A 20,715-nucleotide genomic window follows, 5' to 3' on the forward strand; every position below is an offset into this window, starting at 1 on the left:
CCTCCAAAGATTTAGAAGTATCTGTTCCACTCCTGCAGCTTACAATATAGCATTAATCTGAGTAGGGAAAACCTCATTATACTGTGAGTCAACTTCAAATCTCACGTCAAGTCCAAGTCCTTGAATATTTTCATGGAGTCCTCAGATGTCATTCAAGCTCATTTCAAGTCCATTACTATATTATAGGGTCCATAGTGTTATCCCTTTTCCTGAGTCTGCAATATACTAGCTTTGAAGTCCAAATCAAGTCTCGAGTCTTTGAATGTAAGATCGTCTTCAAAATATGGACTCAAGTCCAACTCGAGTCGCAAGTCTCAAGTCCAAGTTCCCACCTCTGGCAATTATTGACCATCGTATCTTAAATTATACATTTATTGTTATACTAACAATTAATAAATCCTAAATATATAATTGAAAACTTACCTTCTCTTTGGAGGGATATTCATTTTAGGAAAAATCAAAGAACAAAATAATTTTTCCTTTCCCCACAGCAATTTTATAGTGTGAGGCGGACTTTACCCCTCTTTATTAGATCCCAGTCTAATGAAACGTCAGGACCATTATTCTTTCTCTCCTCCAAAACATTCTTCAATGTTACTATGTTGATTTTCGGTTTTTTTTTTTAACATGCTCATTCTATACCGTATTTTCACCTTTGATTTCTATTAACCTTGGGGTACATCAAACTGCAAGAATTGTCTCCTTAACCCATTAATAACGATAGCAAGTACTTTATAAAATAATCTTATCGTAAGTTGGGGCAGTTTTCCGTACGATGAGGGACATAACCCTAGAAAAATATCACTTTTAATGGAGGGTTATATCAAGGCATTGATTATCATCAGATATAACTTGAACATCAACAAAATTAGAGATCTTACAAATATGTAGTTGATTGAGACCATAAAAATCCTAAAATTATTAATGTCAATAACTTAATTATCTTTTATTAATTTAATTTATAACATTAAGTACCTATAATAGTTGATCCATAAAAAACACTTTTATCAATCGGAGTTGACAATCGCTGTATTGGTCAACTTAAAACAAAAGTACCTATAAAATATCAAAAATATTATTTTTTATGTAGATATTACAATAATTACTTTTAGGATTTATGGAATCATTCAAATATATTTATAACAAATCTCCAATTTTGATAAAGTTCGAATTCCATCTGATTAGCATCAAATCTTTGATGTGACCCACTGTCAAACGTGACTTTTTTGGTACACTTATGTCCTTCATCATACTGAAAACTCTTTCTGCATCACAGTTTACGATAGTGGTGTTTTTAAATATAAATAATTTGCTATCATTCTTGATGGTTTCAGGAGCCAATTCTCTGATTTTGATGTATCCCCAGTTTTTCTCAATAACCTTCAAACATTTACTTTTGAAAGGTTTCCTGACATTGTAGTAGTTACTAATTTCTCAGTTCTTTTGCCCTATTTGTAGCGAGAGCACTTGAGCCTTCGCTTAAAGGTTTCTAGTATTAATAGTATTAGAAACCTGTAACTTTTTCGATTAAGTTGTTATTGATGTATTCAAATATTCAAAAAATTAATTAAACAACTATTTTTTTCAAATTTAGGATTAGTATAAAGCTAAATGTTCATAATCTCCTAGATAAGGTGTTGGAAATATACATTAATATGGGCGAAAACAACTGCTTGAATGGTCTCAAAGGGTGTCCTAGTTTCAAATGACGCACACGTAGTTTGTCTAACATCAGTTTCTTCGAGTATATACATGGGTATGCTTCATGGATTGCAACTTGTTGTTATGTAATTTATTGAAGATAAGTATAAGTCGTTTTAAATACTGAACCCTTTAATTTATTTTTATTTTTTAGCTTTACAAATGATATACATGACGAGGAATGAAGATTCTACATGGAATTTGAAGTATGATAGGAAATATACCGATTTCATTTCTACTTAGTAGGTATATTTATTTCTGTCTAAAAATGTATCATTATACTTTTTTATATAAGGTTTAAATTTGTCTCTAATAATTTGTTGAATTATTTTTGTAATATTTACTATTAATAACTTCAATTTCGTATCAGTTGTCATTATTAATTTGTTTGACTTTCCGTGTATAACTACAATTAAAATTTCTAATTAATATTTTTTGTAATAGGTAATCGTTTATTTTTATTTTACACATATTTTTTTAACTTAGTATCGCAAATATATGTTATAATACTTTCATTAATAACTTTACTAGTAATCTATTGCTACGGGTAAAGTGATAACAATCATAAGTTTTTGATTACTCATTGTATGATTTATCAAATTAGTGACTTTTATAAATACGTTTTAATAGATCTATAATATAGAAATTTGGAAGTTTTTTCTTGATTTTGACGAAGTAAATCAGGTATTCCTGAATTTGAAAATTTCAACTACTTTTTATGTTAATTCTTCAATTGTTATTTATATATGGAAGATTCTCATTTCTCTACCAAAATCACATGTTAGGGTATCATCAAAAACAATAACATTATAGGCAGCTTGTTTTATTAAAATAAACTTTAATCAATTGTACCATATATTTCGTATGCCCATCCCTAAGTATAATGTACTTAAGGTAACTCTAACAATTTGAATAATATTTGGGAGAAGATCTGGTTTCGTACCATGAGTTTTATAAGATTAACTGCGATTAGTTAAGATATAAAGAAAAAAAAACACAACTCCTACAAGTAAGAATATAGGCATGAATTAATCCAATCAATTCTGCTCTGATTTTAGTAGGAACTTAAACTTATAACTCCCCCATAACACCGTTGCTTCCGTCATTTATGGGCACGTGTACAAACTATTATTTTATATTCTCTTAATGAATTAAAAGAGAAATTATAACAGCTTCAGAAACAAAAAAAAAAATCTTTGGATGGTCAGCTAGAAAATTCAGGTCAAATTTTGATTTTCACGAATGAGGACACGTAGCCCCATAATGAGTTTCAATTTTAGGGGAAGGGGGGAGAGAGAAGTCAAGGTTCTGAAATTTATACTATTTTCGTTTGATTTTATTTTTGATTTTTTATTCGTCAAAATTCAAAAATTGGACATTTTCGTGTAAAAAAGGACGGTTGGTAGTACCCACTCCGGATTATATATTTTTTTTGGGGTGGGAGGCGGAGGGTTGCTTTTTGACCAGTTTTCACTTTAACTAAGATGGTTTGTAATAAGTTATCGCTCGCCTGGAATGCTGTATTTTTCATATACATATGGATATGTAGTACAAAGTCCCTCTTAGCTATTCAAATTAATTCATTATGTACGTACAAATCTCCTCTTTTTTTTTTTGCCCAGGCTGACTATCTAACTAATGAAATGTCTATAATTTTTGTAAAACTAGTTTACAATTAAAATTAAATATAGAACATATATTACAACTTAATACTTTATCTAATCAGAGCTGGACTAGTACTTTATATGTAATCGAAATAAGTGAACCCGAATACAACTTTGGGGTCATTTATTAAACACGAGGTTCTTTTAAGCATAATTTTTACCTCCCTCTCTCCCCCATGTGGACTTATCTGGTTCTTTTCACATTTATTTTACGTGTTCCCTATGACGTCATTTAAGCCATATTTACATTATATTCCAGTCTACGTGTTTTTAAATATGCCCCACTACTTCCGAAAGAGGATAGACGTAGTTTTAGGCTTTATTTTCCCTCTCTTCTAAGTTGCCACGTGGTTTGTGGTTTGTCCATATTCAGAAAGAAACTTTTCAAAATTTAAAGCTATAATTAAAATTCATACAGGAATAAGGATATATTATTGTATTCACTTGAGTCTAATTAGCGTGCTTTATCGTATGATTTTACAAATGTATGTATGTGCATTATATGCATAATGATGATTATGTTACGATAAATACATAAATTAGGAAAAATAGTGTGGCGTCGGTCCTTATTTAGAACCGAGGTGTGTGAAGCAGTCCAATCTCACTTTGTAGTCCTTAAGATGAGAAAATCTTGATCCCCTGTAATATTCTGATCCTATTGAGATGTTTCTCCTTTCTAATTAATATTATTCAGTTGTATTTAACAACCGGTCTTAGACTGGACTGAACCGAAGAAATTAGGACCAACACAACACTAATTAAAAAAATCCTTTAACATCAAATGTGTTTTTAACATATACATCACACGTACAAATGTAGGTTTGTAATTTATACATTGAGGTCCCTGCTTTTTTGTAATGAGATGTTTGAAAAGTGTTGATCCAAGTTTAAATGAGTAAGTTTTTCTTGTTTTTGTGTGTAGATGTCAAGTGCGTGATTGTATAATGTGCATTAGATAATCATAGATCTTTTGTCGTTAGGAGTCGGTATAGGTATAAAGTAATCTTGATTGATCACGACGTTACCACGCTAACACAAAAAATACAACAAAAAACTACGTGTACTCGTGTAATCTCGATTGAAGGTAGGTACTATCTATTTTTATATACAATACGTCATCATATCCCAAAAAACCTATCATATTCATATTCTAAATTTTAAAGCTTTACATTTTTTAATAATAAGACAACAATAGTTGTATTGTTTAGTAGTTATTTAGGTCATTTATAGGGTTCATATTATAATTTGTGGAATCAGTTGAGTTACCAAGGAATATTAGCTATAATCTGGAGCCTTCATTTGATTTATGAGACTTTTTTTAAAGTTCCGATATGTTCTTCGAAATAGTGTTTTTTTTCAATAACTGAATATAATTTTGTCGTTCTTTAAGTGACATTTATGAATGATGTATCGAAATAATTTATTAATAGTAATTTAAGATGATTAGATTCAGAATACTTGTGTAATTCAGACTCAATAGATTTGGTTTTTTACCTTAACTATAGATGAATAATATATGCCATTAATTAACGCATGGAAGTATGTTTTCTAGTTGACAATCTGAAGATAATTTTTATTTTCAAAATTGTGATCTTTATTTCATTTTTCCTCAAAATAGGTCCAAATTGGTCTACAAAAATTTACTAAGACTGAATCAGAAAGTTCTGTCTTGGATGGAGTCTTAATACTTAGGCCTAGGCTGAATTTTAAATAAAACCAATCTAGATTGAATTTTTCTTTGAGACCGGTCCAGACCCAACTTCTTTTAATTCAGTTCGGTCCACTAAAAAGCATAAAGGTTCTAGAATTTTCAGCAGAAACACAAGATTAGTACATTGTAGATACTAAGTATATTTTTCTAGATACTTTAAATCTCGAGGTTAATTGTGCCCCCCCCCCCAAATGTTATTAATAAAGATGGGGTTTTCTTAGAATGCTAGGATAAAGGGGAAGCGATATATGTGATACACCTGAATTTACCTTTGAATTACTGCTATAAAGCGGAGAACTTTCTACTTAAAATTGACATTAGCGCAGGGAAAATATTATAGTTATATTTAAATTAAATTAAAATTTCAAATTTATCATGCAGTTTTAAATCAATTAGACGATAATTCTTCAAGGTTCGATCAAGGTTAATATAAATGCAAGACTTTACCATAAAGGAAGTACGAATGATGTTTGACTTCCACCACACTTTTAATATTGACGTCATAGTAGATGAGTGGTTGTGTGTTTTGTCAAAATCTCTTATAAATTCCCAGTATTACTCTCCGTCTTTGGCAAATAAAAACACTCTTTAGATTGTCAACTTAAAAAAAATCTCACATGCGTTATGTTCATATTTTTTTACGACTCTATACCTGATATATATATATATATTAGGGCTAACACGGTACGGGGTTGTACGGCGGTTCGGTACGTTTTTACCTTTGGTGCAGTACGACGATACGTATATATATTAAATATTTTTATGTTATAAAATTATTGTTACTTTTTTTTTAATTAATAGATTTAGATATTGTGGTAAGATTTTGATCCATAAACATCCTATTATATAAGAAATAACTTATATATTTGTTTATACAAAAAAGAGATAAAAAGATATAAAAAAATTGATAAAACACATCACAGTTGACCCAAACCCATTGGTATGGTGGAGGGATAATTTAAATTAATTTTCCATTTTTTCCAGTTAGCTTGTCGATACCTCGCAAATACAGGTACATCAGTATCAAGCGTCATAGTTGTAACTACTAATTGGTCTTGTTTATTACCAGGACATTTGGATAAAGCTAATTTTTTTTTGCAAAAAAAAAAAAATATAAATTCATGTTTCAAAGGATTATATATCCGTGTATATTTTATATCAAGCTTTATTTTTTTAGAGGAGTTAATTTTATTTGTACAGGAAAGAAATGATTAGAGAATAAAATATCAAAAAAAGCTGGAAAAACTACATTAATTCTATGAAATATTTTTTTTTTACAAAATACCGTACCTAACCGCTTACCGTGAAGGGTGTAACGTGGTTCGTCCCGAATTGTGGGGTTAGCGTACGTATCGTTAGATATTGCTGAGAATTGAGATGAATGTAGAATATATATGATATGATATTTTCTTTCCAAGAATATCTGTAAAACTAATAAAAATTAGATAAAAACAAACTCACATGTATAAATTTACTCTAAACATCAAAGAGAAAGCCCTTCTTAACTCTTATTTCTTTAGAACTAACACTTAAAATACTTTAAATGTATTTTTTAACGTATATCAGTTTAAGAACTAGTTTTTATTTATGTGATGTACATTAGACTGTCCCGCTTTCTAGTTAATATTTTCCCCCTCCTGGTTTAGGTACCTTTTCTGCTAGGGTTAAAAAAAATTACTTTGGCAAAGTTTGAGGTCTCTCAAACAATTTTTAGTGTGGCACAGGGCATTTTATTTTGAAAAAAAAACGTTACTTTCGGGTCAGAATTTGCCATATTTATGAATTTGTCCCACCCCAAATAGGATATTATGAGTAAACAATTATATTTATATTTTTTAGTATTTAGTTTATTTATAAAAAAAAATGTTGAGCATCTTGTGTTTAATAATTTAAGGAGTCTAAGATGTGGTAATTAATGATCCATGTGTTTCCCTGTTTTATCAAACAAAAACACAAGATAATATTCCCTTTTTTGGTCCAACAATTATCATATCAACTAGGGTTATATTTTAACATGCTATGTTTGATAAATTTTTTACCGTAGTGTCATCGGAATCAGACTCCAGGTACTAAGAATGGTAGAATTAGTAGCATATGACATTTTCCCCTCTCGAATAAAGTTTCAGTCGGATAGATCCTAGTCTATGGTCACTGCATGAAATTGAATTTTGAATCCGTTGATAATAAGAAAATCAACTTCATCCTGATCTCAAGGGCCAACCAGAAGGATGATCCAAATTAATGTGGCATCATTTGAAAGATCTATTTATGTTCTTTAAAATGAAGTACGCATTAACTTTATAGATCAGAGACTGTTCAATTAAGGGTAAATTTTCGAGAGCAAGTAAATTTTACACTTTTTTTTTAAACGCACTGTACATTTAATAATTATTATTTTCGCCAAAGCTCATAAGAATCTTGACATTTAGCTAGCTACATATACTTGTAACATAGAATTTGATTGATATAATATGTAGGTACACAAATGTGAAGGAAGGGAAACCCTTCATGTGTAGTAGGATACTTGCTCCACGATACTCGAGATTTTGTAGGGTTTCAAGGTGAAAATGCGTGCCAGTATAATTTTAAAATGCCTCTTCTCATACTCTAGTTGATTTTAAACAGAAGCTTCCCTTGGTTATTTCTAGGAAATGATGATACGACATTATTGATTGTGATACAAATAATTCAAAAGCAGCAGTAGTAGGTAGGGAACATAATATACTATTAATTAATTCATCTGCATTGAATACTTAAGAAAAGTGAGTGATTTAAACTGTTCTAACTTAAAGGCTTGCTGTCTTTTTATATAAAAAAATTATATCTGCATCTTTAGGATCAAGTAAGAACGTTCATGGTATTTAAATGATCATTCATTTATACCTTGCCATATCATTTTCTTATTACAATGAGTATGGGAAAATTAATCTCAATTAAGTACTTTATTTGATTTATATACTTTATGCATTGTATTAATATTAAAGAAGTCATTTTGACCCGTTTTTACTTTTGATCTTTTTCACAAATTTGATTTTAATTTATTGAAGTTTTTTTAATGCTCAAAATTACGTGGTTAAGTTTTGAAATCAATATGTTGATTAATTAATTATACATGCAAAGTTCTTCCTAAAAGACAGATACGTCAAAAAAAAAAAAAAAAAAAGAAAAAGAAAGACATGAATCCCTACATTTTATGAAGGGAAATCTTCAAACATATAAAAGTTCCGTATACTATTCACATAAACTTACAAATTGACATAACTAAAAAGAAATTACCTGACTAAGTAATATATTCTAATAAAACAAAATGTAGAGTTGACAATATTGATAAAATGGCAGGGCTATATACCCCTACAGTTAGTTTCAGACGGTCGCCAGTGCAAGTAATTAATAACTTGCTAGATTTGGTAATTATTATAAATTATGTAATTTTATGTTTAAATGGCTTCTCCATCGTTGAAATATATTTAGCCGTTCATCTAGTGTTAAGGTAAATTAGAATATATTTTTACAAAATAATGTAACCTTTCAATTGTTAGATTGTGCATGATTGTCAGAACCCATTTGTCACATATCCTTATTTTCCTGTAGCTATTTACAATATAGTATCCTATCTACTAAATAGAGTCGAAATTTTATCATCAACTCAAAAATAATGATTGGATTAAAGAATAATTTTTAACTTATATGTGAATCTCGAATAAGGTATTAATATGTAATTCATTATCTTAAAAGTTTAATTTAAAGATAAATAAATAGTCTACTTTTATTTGATTTCGACGAATTTAATATTTATGAAATGATCATGAAACTATGTCATTTCAATAGAGTAGGAACAACGGGGACTCGGACGCTTTCTAATCCGTTAATTGATGGTAGTAATTGCTTGTAGAATACACCATCGATGCTCGGTTGCCCCAATTTGACTTAAATTTATACTAAAAACTTTTGACGTCAATATATTTAAGCTTACTACAATTTAAACCAATTTGGTGCAACTTTTTGAAAGTACATTTTCATGGAATATTCTAAAAAAAATTGATCATAATTTATCGAAGTAATAAAATTCAATTAAAAAATATGCATACATTTATTAATAAAATACAAAAGAGCTATTCGAGGTTCTGTTGATACTTTTAATATTGCGATTATTTGAATATTTTCCTTTCTGCATTAGTTATAGTAACAAAAACTCAAGCGATTTATCAATAGTTGATATTCTTGAAAGGCTACCTTAAATGGCATTGCCAAAGGAAAAGAAAGTACTTTTTACAGTATTATTTAGCGAAAAAAAGTAATAAAGAAAAATTGCAGAAAATAACATTGTACATATTTTGTTATACGAGAATATACATATTTTAAAAGGACTTAAAAATGCTTTATTACAAACACACGCATAAAGCCATTATTAATAATTTATTGTAAAGAAACACACAAGTATATACAGGAGGCTTATTTTTTTTTATTCAAGAGTGAAAAATTCATATATTTTCTGTACATCTTTGTAGGAATTTAACCAAAATAAATTATCTTCTCATCGGATGGATGTACTTTTCCTTGTTTTTAAACCTAAGAAACAATTAAATTTAGTGTTTTAGGCCTTTTACTTTAGTTTACTTGGTATAAATTTTTGAACATAACTTATGTACATTCCTTCCCTAAATTATATTTCTTATGCTTCTATTTTAGTTGGAACATTTTTATTTTTCTTGACTCATTTAATAACTTGAGAATGGAAGTTTTCAAATTATAGAAGTATAAAAAAAATAATTGAATAGAGAAAAATAAAATTTGACTTTGAACTTTTTAATAAAATTAAGGATGATCTGTTTATATTAGAGAGGTCCAAATAACTTATCTATCATACGGTATTCATTTGTAAGTAAATTATGTTGATATAATTTTATACTCATGCATTGAATTAATTACATAAGGAATCCATCTCTTAAGAATTATGGGTTGACAATGAATTAGAAACCCATTGCTTTAGCTATGATTCAGAGATTCTATTTATTCACTTTTGTTAAAACTATTTAATACTAGCTTAATTCGCAAAAAAATGTATTTTTTAAATTTATTGTGTCTTTGAAATCATTTTATTTTTCAAGTTTTAAAACGCTCCAAGTTTTTCTTCATCAGTTTATTCATGATTCCCTTACAGAGCCTCTATTTCCCCTCCTTAAAGGTTGAACAGTTTATAAAATTTGAAAACATGGCTGTGAACATATCCGGCTTGAGAAGAAATATTAAAAATGTCGCTTGTAGTTATTCACCGGCACAAGTCAAAGTTAGGGAAGCCACATCAAATGATCCATGGGGTCCCAGTTCAACCATGATGTCGGAAGTTGCTGACTTAACTTACAATATTGCTGCCTTTTCAGATGTTATGCAAATGATTTGGAAAAGGCTGAATGATCAAGGGAAGAATTGGAGACATGTATATAAAGCTCTAGTTCTGTTGGAGTATCTACTCAAAACTGGATGTGACAAGGTATTATTGAAGATTGACACACTTTTGCTTTGCACTACTTATCTTGAATGTTTTTTAGACTTATACGATCTTATTTTCAGGTAATTGAGGAAAGTAAAATGAATTTGTTTATTATAAAGTCATTGATTGACTTTCAATATTTGGATGATAATAAAGACCAAGGAATAAATGTGAGGGAAAAGGCTAAATCCCTTGTCACATTACTAAAAGATGATGAATTGCTTAAAAGTGAGAGGGTGAAGGCCTTGAAGTCCAAGGTTGAGTATTTGTTTTAACTATTCACAATTATTATATGTATAACCTTCAAATATATAGTAGGGGAGAGTGAGGATACATGTTACAAAAAATATATATATTTTTTGAAGCTGTCATGTGTTTCACAATTTAAAAGATAATTCAACGCCCAGGCAACTTGACAGAGGTAGCTACCTATGACAAATAATTTCAAATCATTTTTGTTGTAGTAATAATTAATAGCCATTTATTCGTATTTTCGAAACCAACCAAAAGTAGGATACTTGATTCACCAGGAGGAGACATGGTACAGGGTAGGAGGAGACATGTAAAAACTGTCATTTGTTATATTCAAGCATTTATTTACTTTTAATTACCGTTTGTCAGCATAAAGTACTTATACTTATAATTACATATATAAGATAAACAAATAAAACATTTACAGAAATAGAGCATAGTTAATAATAAAATTAAAAATATTTTTTTTTTACTATATACTGTGATTAATAATTAAAGTTTATCATGAAATTAGACAAAAAAAAAAAAAACATAATTAAATATTATATATATATATATATATAGTACGAGTATATTTAATCAAAATGGGTTGTAACAAGTCTCCTCCATAGTGTTGTAATCAGAATAAATAGTGTCAACTGAATATTGAAATTAATAATATATTACAAGTATGTTAATTATTTGAACGACATTCTAGACTATGATATTTAATAAAATAAAATTAAAGTTTCATGTTTTATAATAGAAATATATCTCAAAAAACAATTACCTAAAATGATTACTTTTTGTCTCAAAATGTCAATGTCAAAATTCTCTATAACTGTAAGCGTTAGGTCAAGTATAAGAACAGGGTGGTTAGATAACTTTACATTTTAAAGTTATTGGTAGTGTAACATCTCTCCTCCGTAACAACTATCCTTACTCTCCCCTACATCTTGTCTATTAACTCAATTGTTTCGTTATAATTATTTCTATGGATATAACAATAACTATAATGAGATCCAAGCCAATTTGATTTTGTTTCTTAACTCATGATTAAATGCTCTTCAATTATTTTTTGATCCTTTTAGTTCAATACAACTCGAGAAAAACATCAAGCTAGTCGTTGGATGAGAAATAGCCAATCGATGATAGAGACATCACTTTCGGAATTGGAAGATGATAGACCTCATACTAAAGGTCTTTATAGAAAAATAATAATAATAAATAATTTTAAAATATTTATTATTTGTAGGTGAGGAAGATCTGCAGCTTGAATTAGCCTTGGCAATGTCAAGGGGGGATGTTGATGATGATGAATGTGATCAAGACTCGCAAGGAGAAAACCCCATTCGAAGAAATTATAGGTGTTTAAGAACATCAATTTAATAGAAATGAAGTTGTCAATATGTAAATACGTTTTCATATATATATTAATTATTATTTACAGTGAAGATTTCAAGTTTGTGTCACATAAAAGTGAAAATGACATCGAAGGTTTATACAAAGCGAATGAGAATCAAACAGTACAGAATAAATCTTCATTATTCGATCTGGTAGATCTAGAATTTGATCCAACTCCTTTGTCTGGTAATGCCTCAGGTCTTCAAGGGAGTGCTTTTACAACAACTGCATCCATTTATAAATGTCCAAATTCTATTTCACCTCCAACTGCATCACTGGGTGGAATAAAATCTGTTTCTTTGGATCCTCTTTGTATTTCAACTCCCAATGTGTCTATTTTCGATAGAAATAAAGGTCTGGATCCTTGGGGAAATCAATGTTCACCTCCACATCCACCAACAAGATTTGATTCCGCCATTGATGTTTTCAACCCACGAGGTAAATATTTTATTTTTTTATAATTAATTAAATTTTCTTGGCAATGAGCAAAACTAAAAGGAGTAATGTGTAAATAAATAACTTTGGGGGGGCGGCGGGGTATGGGGGGTTTGATTTCCAAAAAATTACAAACGTAAAATGTATCAAAATACAAATTATGCACTTACAGCCAAAATTTGGAGTTTTTTCGGAAAATTTGGTCATTTTAAGCCATTTTTGACTTGAACTTCATGAAAAAAGCTTCAAATTGCGATATTTCCTTGCTCAAACGCCTTTTTACGTCCTCAAAGTGCTATATTTGATGACTAAATTGATGATTAAGTTGACTGTAACTATTAATGCAATATTTCACAAGTACTTGACTCTACTGGGTGTAGAAAAAGTATTGAAACCTGTCACTAAAATACTCATCAGGATGATATTGTCCATAATTTTTTTAATTTATATTATTTTTTACACCTACAATGCACATTAATTATGAATCTGGCCACCATCAACCCCAATGAACGCCTCCAACCACCTCCGGAAGGCCTTGTACACATTGACAACGTAGTTCTTTTTCATGATCCTCCATTGCTGATTAACGGAGGTTTTCAGGGCATCAATATTCGGGTGGCGGAATTTGAAGGACTTATTCTCAATTTGCCACCAAATGGAGTAATCCAGTGGATTCAGATCTGGGCTCTGAGGGGACCAAAGGTTATTGGAACAGAAGTTCATCTTGCTAACTCCACTCTAATACAATATTAGCAGTATGGACCGGAGTCCCATACTGTTGAAATACGTACGTAGCCTTGTTGGACTTCTTCATGGTCTTGGTGATCTATGGGACCACATTTTCCTTCAACACCATTAAGTAGTCGGCCGTGGGTGTCCAGTATCCAATAGGAAGACAAATTGGAGGCATTTTTTCTCCATTTGATGCCACAATCCCCAATATCATGACAGAGACCTGGATATTAGGTATTGGTGACTGTCCTAATGCTGTTATCATCCTTGCCAAAGCATAACATCCGATCATTTTGCTTCTTGTAGACGGGATCAACGGTAAAGGTTTTTTCATCAAAGAAAAAAATTACCCGGTTGCTGTTGTGCTTCAGATAATTCAAAAGTTGTTGACATAGCTGAAGACGTAGTTATTTTTGACGTTGGGACAGGAGTGGCCTCTCAACTCTTCTAAGCGACCTACCTCCAGCATTTAAGATGCTCTTGCCTAAAGTAGACTAATGCAACTTCTTTTTCGTGGCGTACTCTGACATCTTTATCGTTGAGTTGACCTTAAAGGCCTCCATTATGTCTTCAGGCTTCACTTTGGTGGGTCTTCCACTCTTGAGTTTGTCCTTAAGGTTGTCCCTATAAGCCAAACAATTTATGATCCGACAGACTGTGGTCTTGCTGACATTTAAGGCTTTCATGATGCCCGAGGTCGGGTTCCTGGCGCGGATTAAATTGCCTATTATGGCTCTTTTTGTCTCCATCACGACATATACAGATTTTTTAAATAATATGCACATCAATCAAAGGCTTCGAATCTAAGCTATTCAAAATTAATCGGAACTTTAAGATTTAATCAACTACACCTATTCAAAACGGTATTTTTAGAAGGCCTCATTACTTTTTCTAAACCTGGTATGTAACTACTTTACTTTAGAGTATCCCGTTTTAAAGGTATTATTTAGTTTACTAACCCATATATTTTTCAATTCATATAAGTAATATATGAGGTAGCTCTAAACATTTTTTGCTAAGATGCTGGCTATTTAAAAATGAAAAAAAGGTCATTTTTGTGGTCGAAATAGTTTTTTTAATTGAATTTGCACGAATATAATTAAATACTTATTTTTTCTGAATATTTACATTGTAAATAGGTAATACATACAAACGTATGTATGTTAAATTAGTGTGATAATGTATTGTAGACACATTCACATGCTATTCTTCGCTAACACAAACATATATGGGGTATGTTGTTGTCAGCTATAAATGTAACGAGTGACATGTTCTATTTATATATGGATGATTCCATGTAAAATCGACCGAAACAAAAAATTAATGTCACCTGACCCACTCAGATTTGGATGATTTTTGGCACACAAGCTCAAATTTATGAGGAGATTAACTGTGCCAAATTTCACCACATAAGTCTGAGTCGTTCATGAGATATAGATAATCGTCTCATTGCCTTTTTTGTCTTATTACCGGACACTACTTTTTCTTGTATATTTTTTTATCCTCTTGAAAATTTTCTAAATATTTTGAAGTGTGAGGATTCCAAAAATGAAGTCAAAGTAGGCTATTTAACTTTCCTAGGATCTCAATTTTGATTTAAAAAAAAATCTGAAATACACTAGCAAGTAGTTGATCATGAATATAAAAAAATTCCCGAATTCTTATTAATATGAAACTTTGGAAACATGTTATACGTACATATGTAGGGTATCACTGTGCCAAAAATAGTATTGGCTTTTTATCCCAGGGCGGTATCTCTAAGTTAGGTAATTTTTCTCCGCCAATTTAGTCAATTTTACGTACGTGTTTATATTTTAAACTTATTTTATGCTTTACATAGATTCACAAAAGAAAACTGAACTACAATAATTTATAATATTGATTAGAAGTTGAAAATTTGTAAAAAAATGTGAGTAGTTTATAGGATATCCCTTGTTTATAAAGTTGGACATAATTTTAAAATAGTTTGTTTATTCTTTTTGAGACTTGGAACTGTCGTTCTTTTCCTTTATTGCAGCTGTTATCGCAATGGCGTCGCTAACCCCTTTTTAGGGGTTTCAATCCCCAAATGTTTCTAAAACCGAAGTATATAAAAAATACAGTATTTGAATACTTTAGTAAATAAGTAATTTTCTACTCCCCATTGCAAGTCAACCTGTGCTTGATCTTAAAAAACGTTGACTATAAGTGTATTTTTATTATTTCCGAATTTCTTATGTCCAGATTTTACTATTATACTAAAATTATTTTTTTGCTTATTTTTATCTTCATTTATGCATAATTATTATGATCTTAATTCAAGCCTTCTTGTGGCATCGGCAACATATCTTTAAAAAAAGTATATGTATAAACATGTGAGTGTCCATTTTGCAATTACTTTCTATTAGTATAATGAACCAATTATCATTTATTGCAATCAACTAAGATTTTTTAAAATGGAATATTGCCCTTAATTTGGGATTCAGGTAAAACTGAATAGGTATATTATAAATGGAAAAATTAAAAATATTATAACTCATAAAAGCACTTTTTTCAGAGTACTTTAAAAAAAATGTATATATTATTTATATTTTTTCTCTATTGTTAAAAGAAAGTAGGGGTTAAAAATATTTGACAAGAATATTTTTTTCACTGAAAAAGGCATTGTATAAAATATGAAAATATGTAAAAAAACTGGATTATTTTAACCTTAATCTTTATTTACAATGTGTTTTAATTTACAAATTCATTCATCAATCTAGATGAGGGTAACCTTCTTCCTTCATCATCCAAGCCGAGTAAAGCAGAGGCTACAACTAGTGGATCAATGACAAATAGTTTTGATCCATGGGAAACCTCATTTGGTGATAAGGGGGAGGGTACCATCTGCGAGGATCCATTTTCAACCCAGTCTCAAAATATTCTCGCAGACTTTGATAATATCCGCCATGATGTAGAATCATCCATTTTGAGTGGAGGTTAGTAGTATGATTTATATTTTCTTAAATAACTCCCTTTTTAATGATCTATACGTTTTATCCCATAATACGAACAGAAGACTCAAAAAATGATCCATTCATTGTTCAGTTGGATCCTTCTTCAACATCTCCTCAGTTAAAGTTTGAAACAACTGCTGTTTGTGGAGCAGATGGAGGGGATCCCTTTCAAAGTTCTTTTCAAGATATTTCAAGTCATAAGCATGGCGTGGGATCCATTCTAAATGAACATCAGAATCTCGTTGACCTTGACAATTGGTCTCCTTTTGGTGGTAAGTATATTTATATTTTTACTTGAATAGCTAACTAACCATGAACTTATATATATATATTCATAGAATATAACATATGATGTAGATTAAATGAGTTTTAAAGAATAGTAAAAAACAAAAACAGAAAAACAAACGATATAGTTTTAAAATTTTTCAAAATATTTTGTGTTATATGTATATAAAGACATATATCAATCTTTTCTTAAAGTGCTTAAATATATTTACATTGAAGGTAAAAATCCTTTTGAATTAAAGCCAACGAATCCATTTCAACCGGCAAAACAATCTACACCCATGAAACAACTGGCAAAGGACAATATAAATCAGCTTGATAATTCTCATTATCCCAAAAACCATGGGAATCAGCAGCAACAACAGCAATTACCACATACACTTGAAGACAGTCCATTCTTTTGAAAGCATTATTTCATTAAGCTCCTTTTTTTTTGTAAAAAGGCTTTTTACACATACATACCTACGTATATATAGGTATATGAATTTGAATGCGTTTGTATGAATGTATATTACAATAATGACAATAATACCTTTGTTAATGTGTTTATTTTTCTTCTTTAACTAATTGTCTTCAAATCATAGCAAAAAAAAAAAATATATATATATATGTATTATGCGTACATATAAAATTTAAGTTGAACCATTCTAAATTAATGTAATTTAAATAAATACTTATATGATTAATCTCTTCTCATTATCACAATTATTAGGAAGTTTTTTTTAGGAATCTAACACGTACTAATTCAATATCAATATATAAAATAATTAACAGGACTTTAAATATATCTAGAAAATAAATTAATTTTATAATACAAATAAAATATAGAAGTGCCTCTAATAACTAATAAATGGGTTCTTTTAAACATAACTTCTTGTAAGATCGAGTGACTGGAAGGGGACACATATAAAACATTCCGATAAAAATCATATAGAAGAACTAAAAAATATTCATGGAAAGATACTGAGTAACTACGGGTGAGTGTGCTCATGAAAAACAGTGAGTAAACATAAGGATTTCTTGAGTAGTTATCTTCTATATTTTTAAGCAAATTTTGTCTGCTCAACGACGCCCATTAAGTATGGGCAATACCGGGCACCAGCTCTAGTGTAAATATATTTAAAGTAAACAAATATATAGGATTATCTTTTTTCTTGATTTTTGTTCAAGATTGTTTTTATGTTTACGCACGGCATAAATGGATAAGAATGCATATACCTTCTACAAAAATAAATATACCTATATTAAAAGTAAATTCCCATTCACAATTCACATATATAAATATACCAACATCAGCTCCTTTCATTGAGGGATGGAATGCATTGAGAGATAATAAGAAGATGTCATCTTGAATTGTGTTGGTACTACACAATTTATCAAAGAGGAAAGGTCCACGTCCTCCTCAATCCTCCCATACATATAAGATACATATCAAACATTCTACATACTGATGTATGTTAGACGCAAGCACTAAATAATATAAATATATATTACCTGTTCAATAAAACTTTTATTCATTTTATGTATCAGAGATTGAAATTCAATTTAAGATACCTACCTAAGTACGACTATGTAGTAGTAAGACTCACATACAGCTTTTGCTCAATATATTGAGTGCAAAAGAAGCCTCAGGGTCACTAATACAACTTTTATTTTTATTTTATTTACCATTGAATTATATATTTCAATAGCTTTTCTATCTACTTTACCAACATTATATACAGTATGTATCTTATTAGTGTTGGATTTTCGTATGAACCCATCAGGATTTTTAATGAGTCAAAATAATTATGACCTTTAAATAAGTTCAGATTCGTCTCATTTAAAATTTGTTGTAAACCAATTATATAGATGTATTATTTTTTTTGTACCGAGGTACAACTTTATTAATATTCCGGTCTGGTTTAATACAGGAAGACGTCAATATAAATATCCCCATTCAAATACATTATACACAATCATAAGTATAAACAAAACTGAAATTCATTAATACTAATTATCAAAATAACATTTGGGGATTTTAAAATACTGTAAAACTAAGTATACATAGGGGGGCTTTGAGTGTCATTCCTAGAGAAGACTTATAAAATATGGCATGTTTGTATTAAAAAAAATATATATATATATAAACACTAAACAAAAAAACCAAAAAAGAACAACTCCACATTTATTACTCAATACTTTTTATGATGTTTATCAAAAAGGTCTCTTTGTTTTTTCTAGTAGGGAGTCTTTGTGGATCTAAATTTATATAAAATTAATATAAATGTGACTAAAATATACTTTATTATGTCTTGTTCTGGTCATATATATATAAGAAAAGTGACTATGTTTTAATTTGAGGGACAGTTTAGCACGGATCTCTCTTGTCTCTTCACATTCTGCGAGCAAGTGACTTGGTGTCTCTCTACAAACCTTACAAATCATTCTCTATGTTCGAATGAGCCTTACGTCATATTTATTCTTACGAGAAGAAATACTTAATTCAAGTGACAACGGTGTATTAATTTTTGAGTTTCTTGGATTGATGATGGTGTTTGGTACTCATAAGTTATGAGTGTGATCACCTGAAGTTATTTTTTACATGAAATATAATAAATATTTCTTCCAGATTCGTGCCGTACAAGCCAAAGACTTAATTTCGCTCCTTTGAATAAATAATAAACGACTGGCTTTGATATGCAATTGTCTAATGTCTACCCAGGCTCTATTTAAATACTACCAAAATCCTATTATAATGAATCCTTGGGCATGAGACTGTTAAGTCGGTTCAACTATTTTTCAGTACTTGAGAATACTTCCTAATAGCCTTGCAATCTTAGAAGGATAGCTGAAATGATTGTATCTCAGAATTCAATTTCCTCATGTACTCTCTCTTAATCTTCCAGACCTCTGTAAATGTGGTTTAGTTTCAAGCTACAAGCTTGTGGAGGAGTTTCAATACTTCCCCAAAAATTTATTATTTGCATAAAAGAAACAGAGAAAAACAAGGGCAGAATATACGTAGATGTCTTTAGTAGATAAATAAATTTTATTAAATTCTTTAAAATAATGATAACTATATCCTTCATGTCTTTTTTCTATGGAATTTAATGGATTAATTATTATATTAAATATTATCATAAGTTTTTCTTAATTTATCATCAATTTTAATAATCCAAGTCCTCTGGAACGACTTGACATCTCAGTTCGTTGGATCTCAGATGACAGAATTCAATTTCATCATGGACTCTCTTAGTCTTCTGGACCTCTGAAGATGTGGTTTAGTTGAAGCTACAAGCTTGTGTATGAGTGTCAATGCTACTTCAAAAAGTTATATGTTATATCAAACAAGAATATCATTGAAGTGCTCCTTTAGACTAGAACACCTAGTTTGTACCTTGGATGTACATGATTTGAATTGTTGCTACAACATTGAAGCAAATTTAATAAGAAATTTGAAAAAAAAACATTTACCCATTGAGGAGCTACGAATCTCAAACAACCTTCAGCAATATTTTAAGTCCAATTTAATTTGCTACATATATAGACTTTATTATGATTACTTCTTTAATTCCGGGGATTGGGAATGACAACTAAAACAAGATTTTTTCTTGAATTTCATTCTACATGTCACGAAATATCTATCCTCACTTTAATGAAGATGCCTTATGATTTGATATCTATGACCATTCGGTTGATGGTCAATAAAATACCCATGAATTGACAGTATTTTTTCTTGGATTGCATGATTGAGAAATATATATTCCACTCTGAGGAACTACAAGTTCTTTGAATCATACCTTTACTTCTCTACAACGTTATAGAACCTAAAGGGGTTTAATTCCTTTAAGCAAAATGAAGACATTGTCGTGATTGTATATTTTAATGCAGAATCTGAGACTCAGAGGAGATGGTTTTTTTGGAGTTCTTGGATGGCAAGTGATCCAGGAAACGAATTTACTTCAATTTATTATTCGAAATATTAATTTGTTAAATCCCAAAACACGGATTAGATGACGAGTATGGATTAAACCGACGACAAAATTAAAAATATCATATGTAGATGTTCATGTAAAATATCATTTGAAAGTTTCTTATCAAATG

General features: G+C 29.9%; 1 protein-coding gene across 21 annotated transcripts in view; it reads left to right on the forward strand.

The window, feature by feature from the left end:
* The window catches only part of LOC121117940 (epsin-2), a 31,345-nt gene extending 14,032 nt beyond the window's left edge, over positions 1 to 17,313 (forward strand). For 2 of the 21 annotated variants that reach the window (XM_071888395.1, XM_071888392.1), the window contains 9 exons: positions 1,595 to 1,943; positions 10,238 to 10,567; positions 10,648 to 10,824; positions 11,890 to 11,998; positions 12,054 to 12,165; positions 12,249 to 12,640; positions 16,111 to 16,326; positions 16,404 to 16,616; positions 16,849 to 17,313. In XM_071888395.1, the coding sequence (XP_071744496.1) occupies positions 10,289 to 10,567; positions 10,648 to 10,824; positions 11,890 to 11,998; positions 12,054 to 12,165; positions 12,249 to 12,640; positions 16,111 to 16,326; positions 16,404 to 16,616; positions 16,849 to 17,033 (1,683 nt within the window). In that variant the 5' untranslated portion in view covers positions 1,595 to 1,943; positions 10,238 to 10,288 and the 3' untranslated portion in view covers positions 17,034 to 17,313. The other 19 variants (XM_071888397.1, XM_071888396.1, XM_071888398.1 and 16 more) reach the window with 18 other exon arrangements.
* Positions 17,314 to 20,715: the final 3,402 nt, after the last annotated feature.

This window comes from Lepeophtheirus salmonis, chromosome 5 (assembly GCF_016086655.4).
Source record: "Lepeophtheirus salmonis chromosome 5, UVic_Lsal_1.4, whole genome shotgun sequence".
Classification (NCBI taxonomy): Eukaryota; Metazoa; Arthropoda; class Copepoda; order Siphonostomatoida; family Caligidae; genus Lepeophtheirus; species Lepeophtheirus salmonis.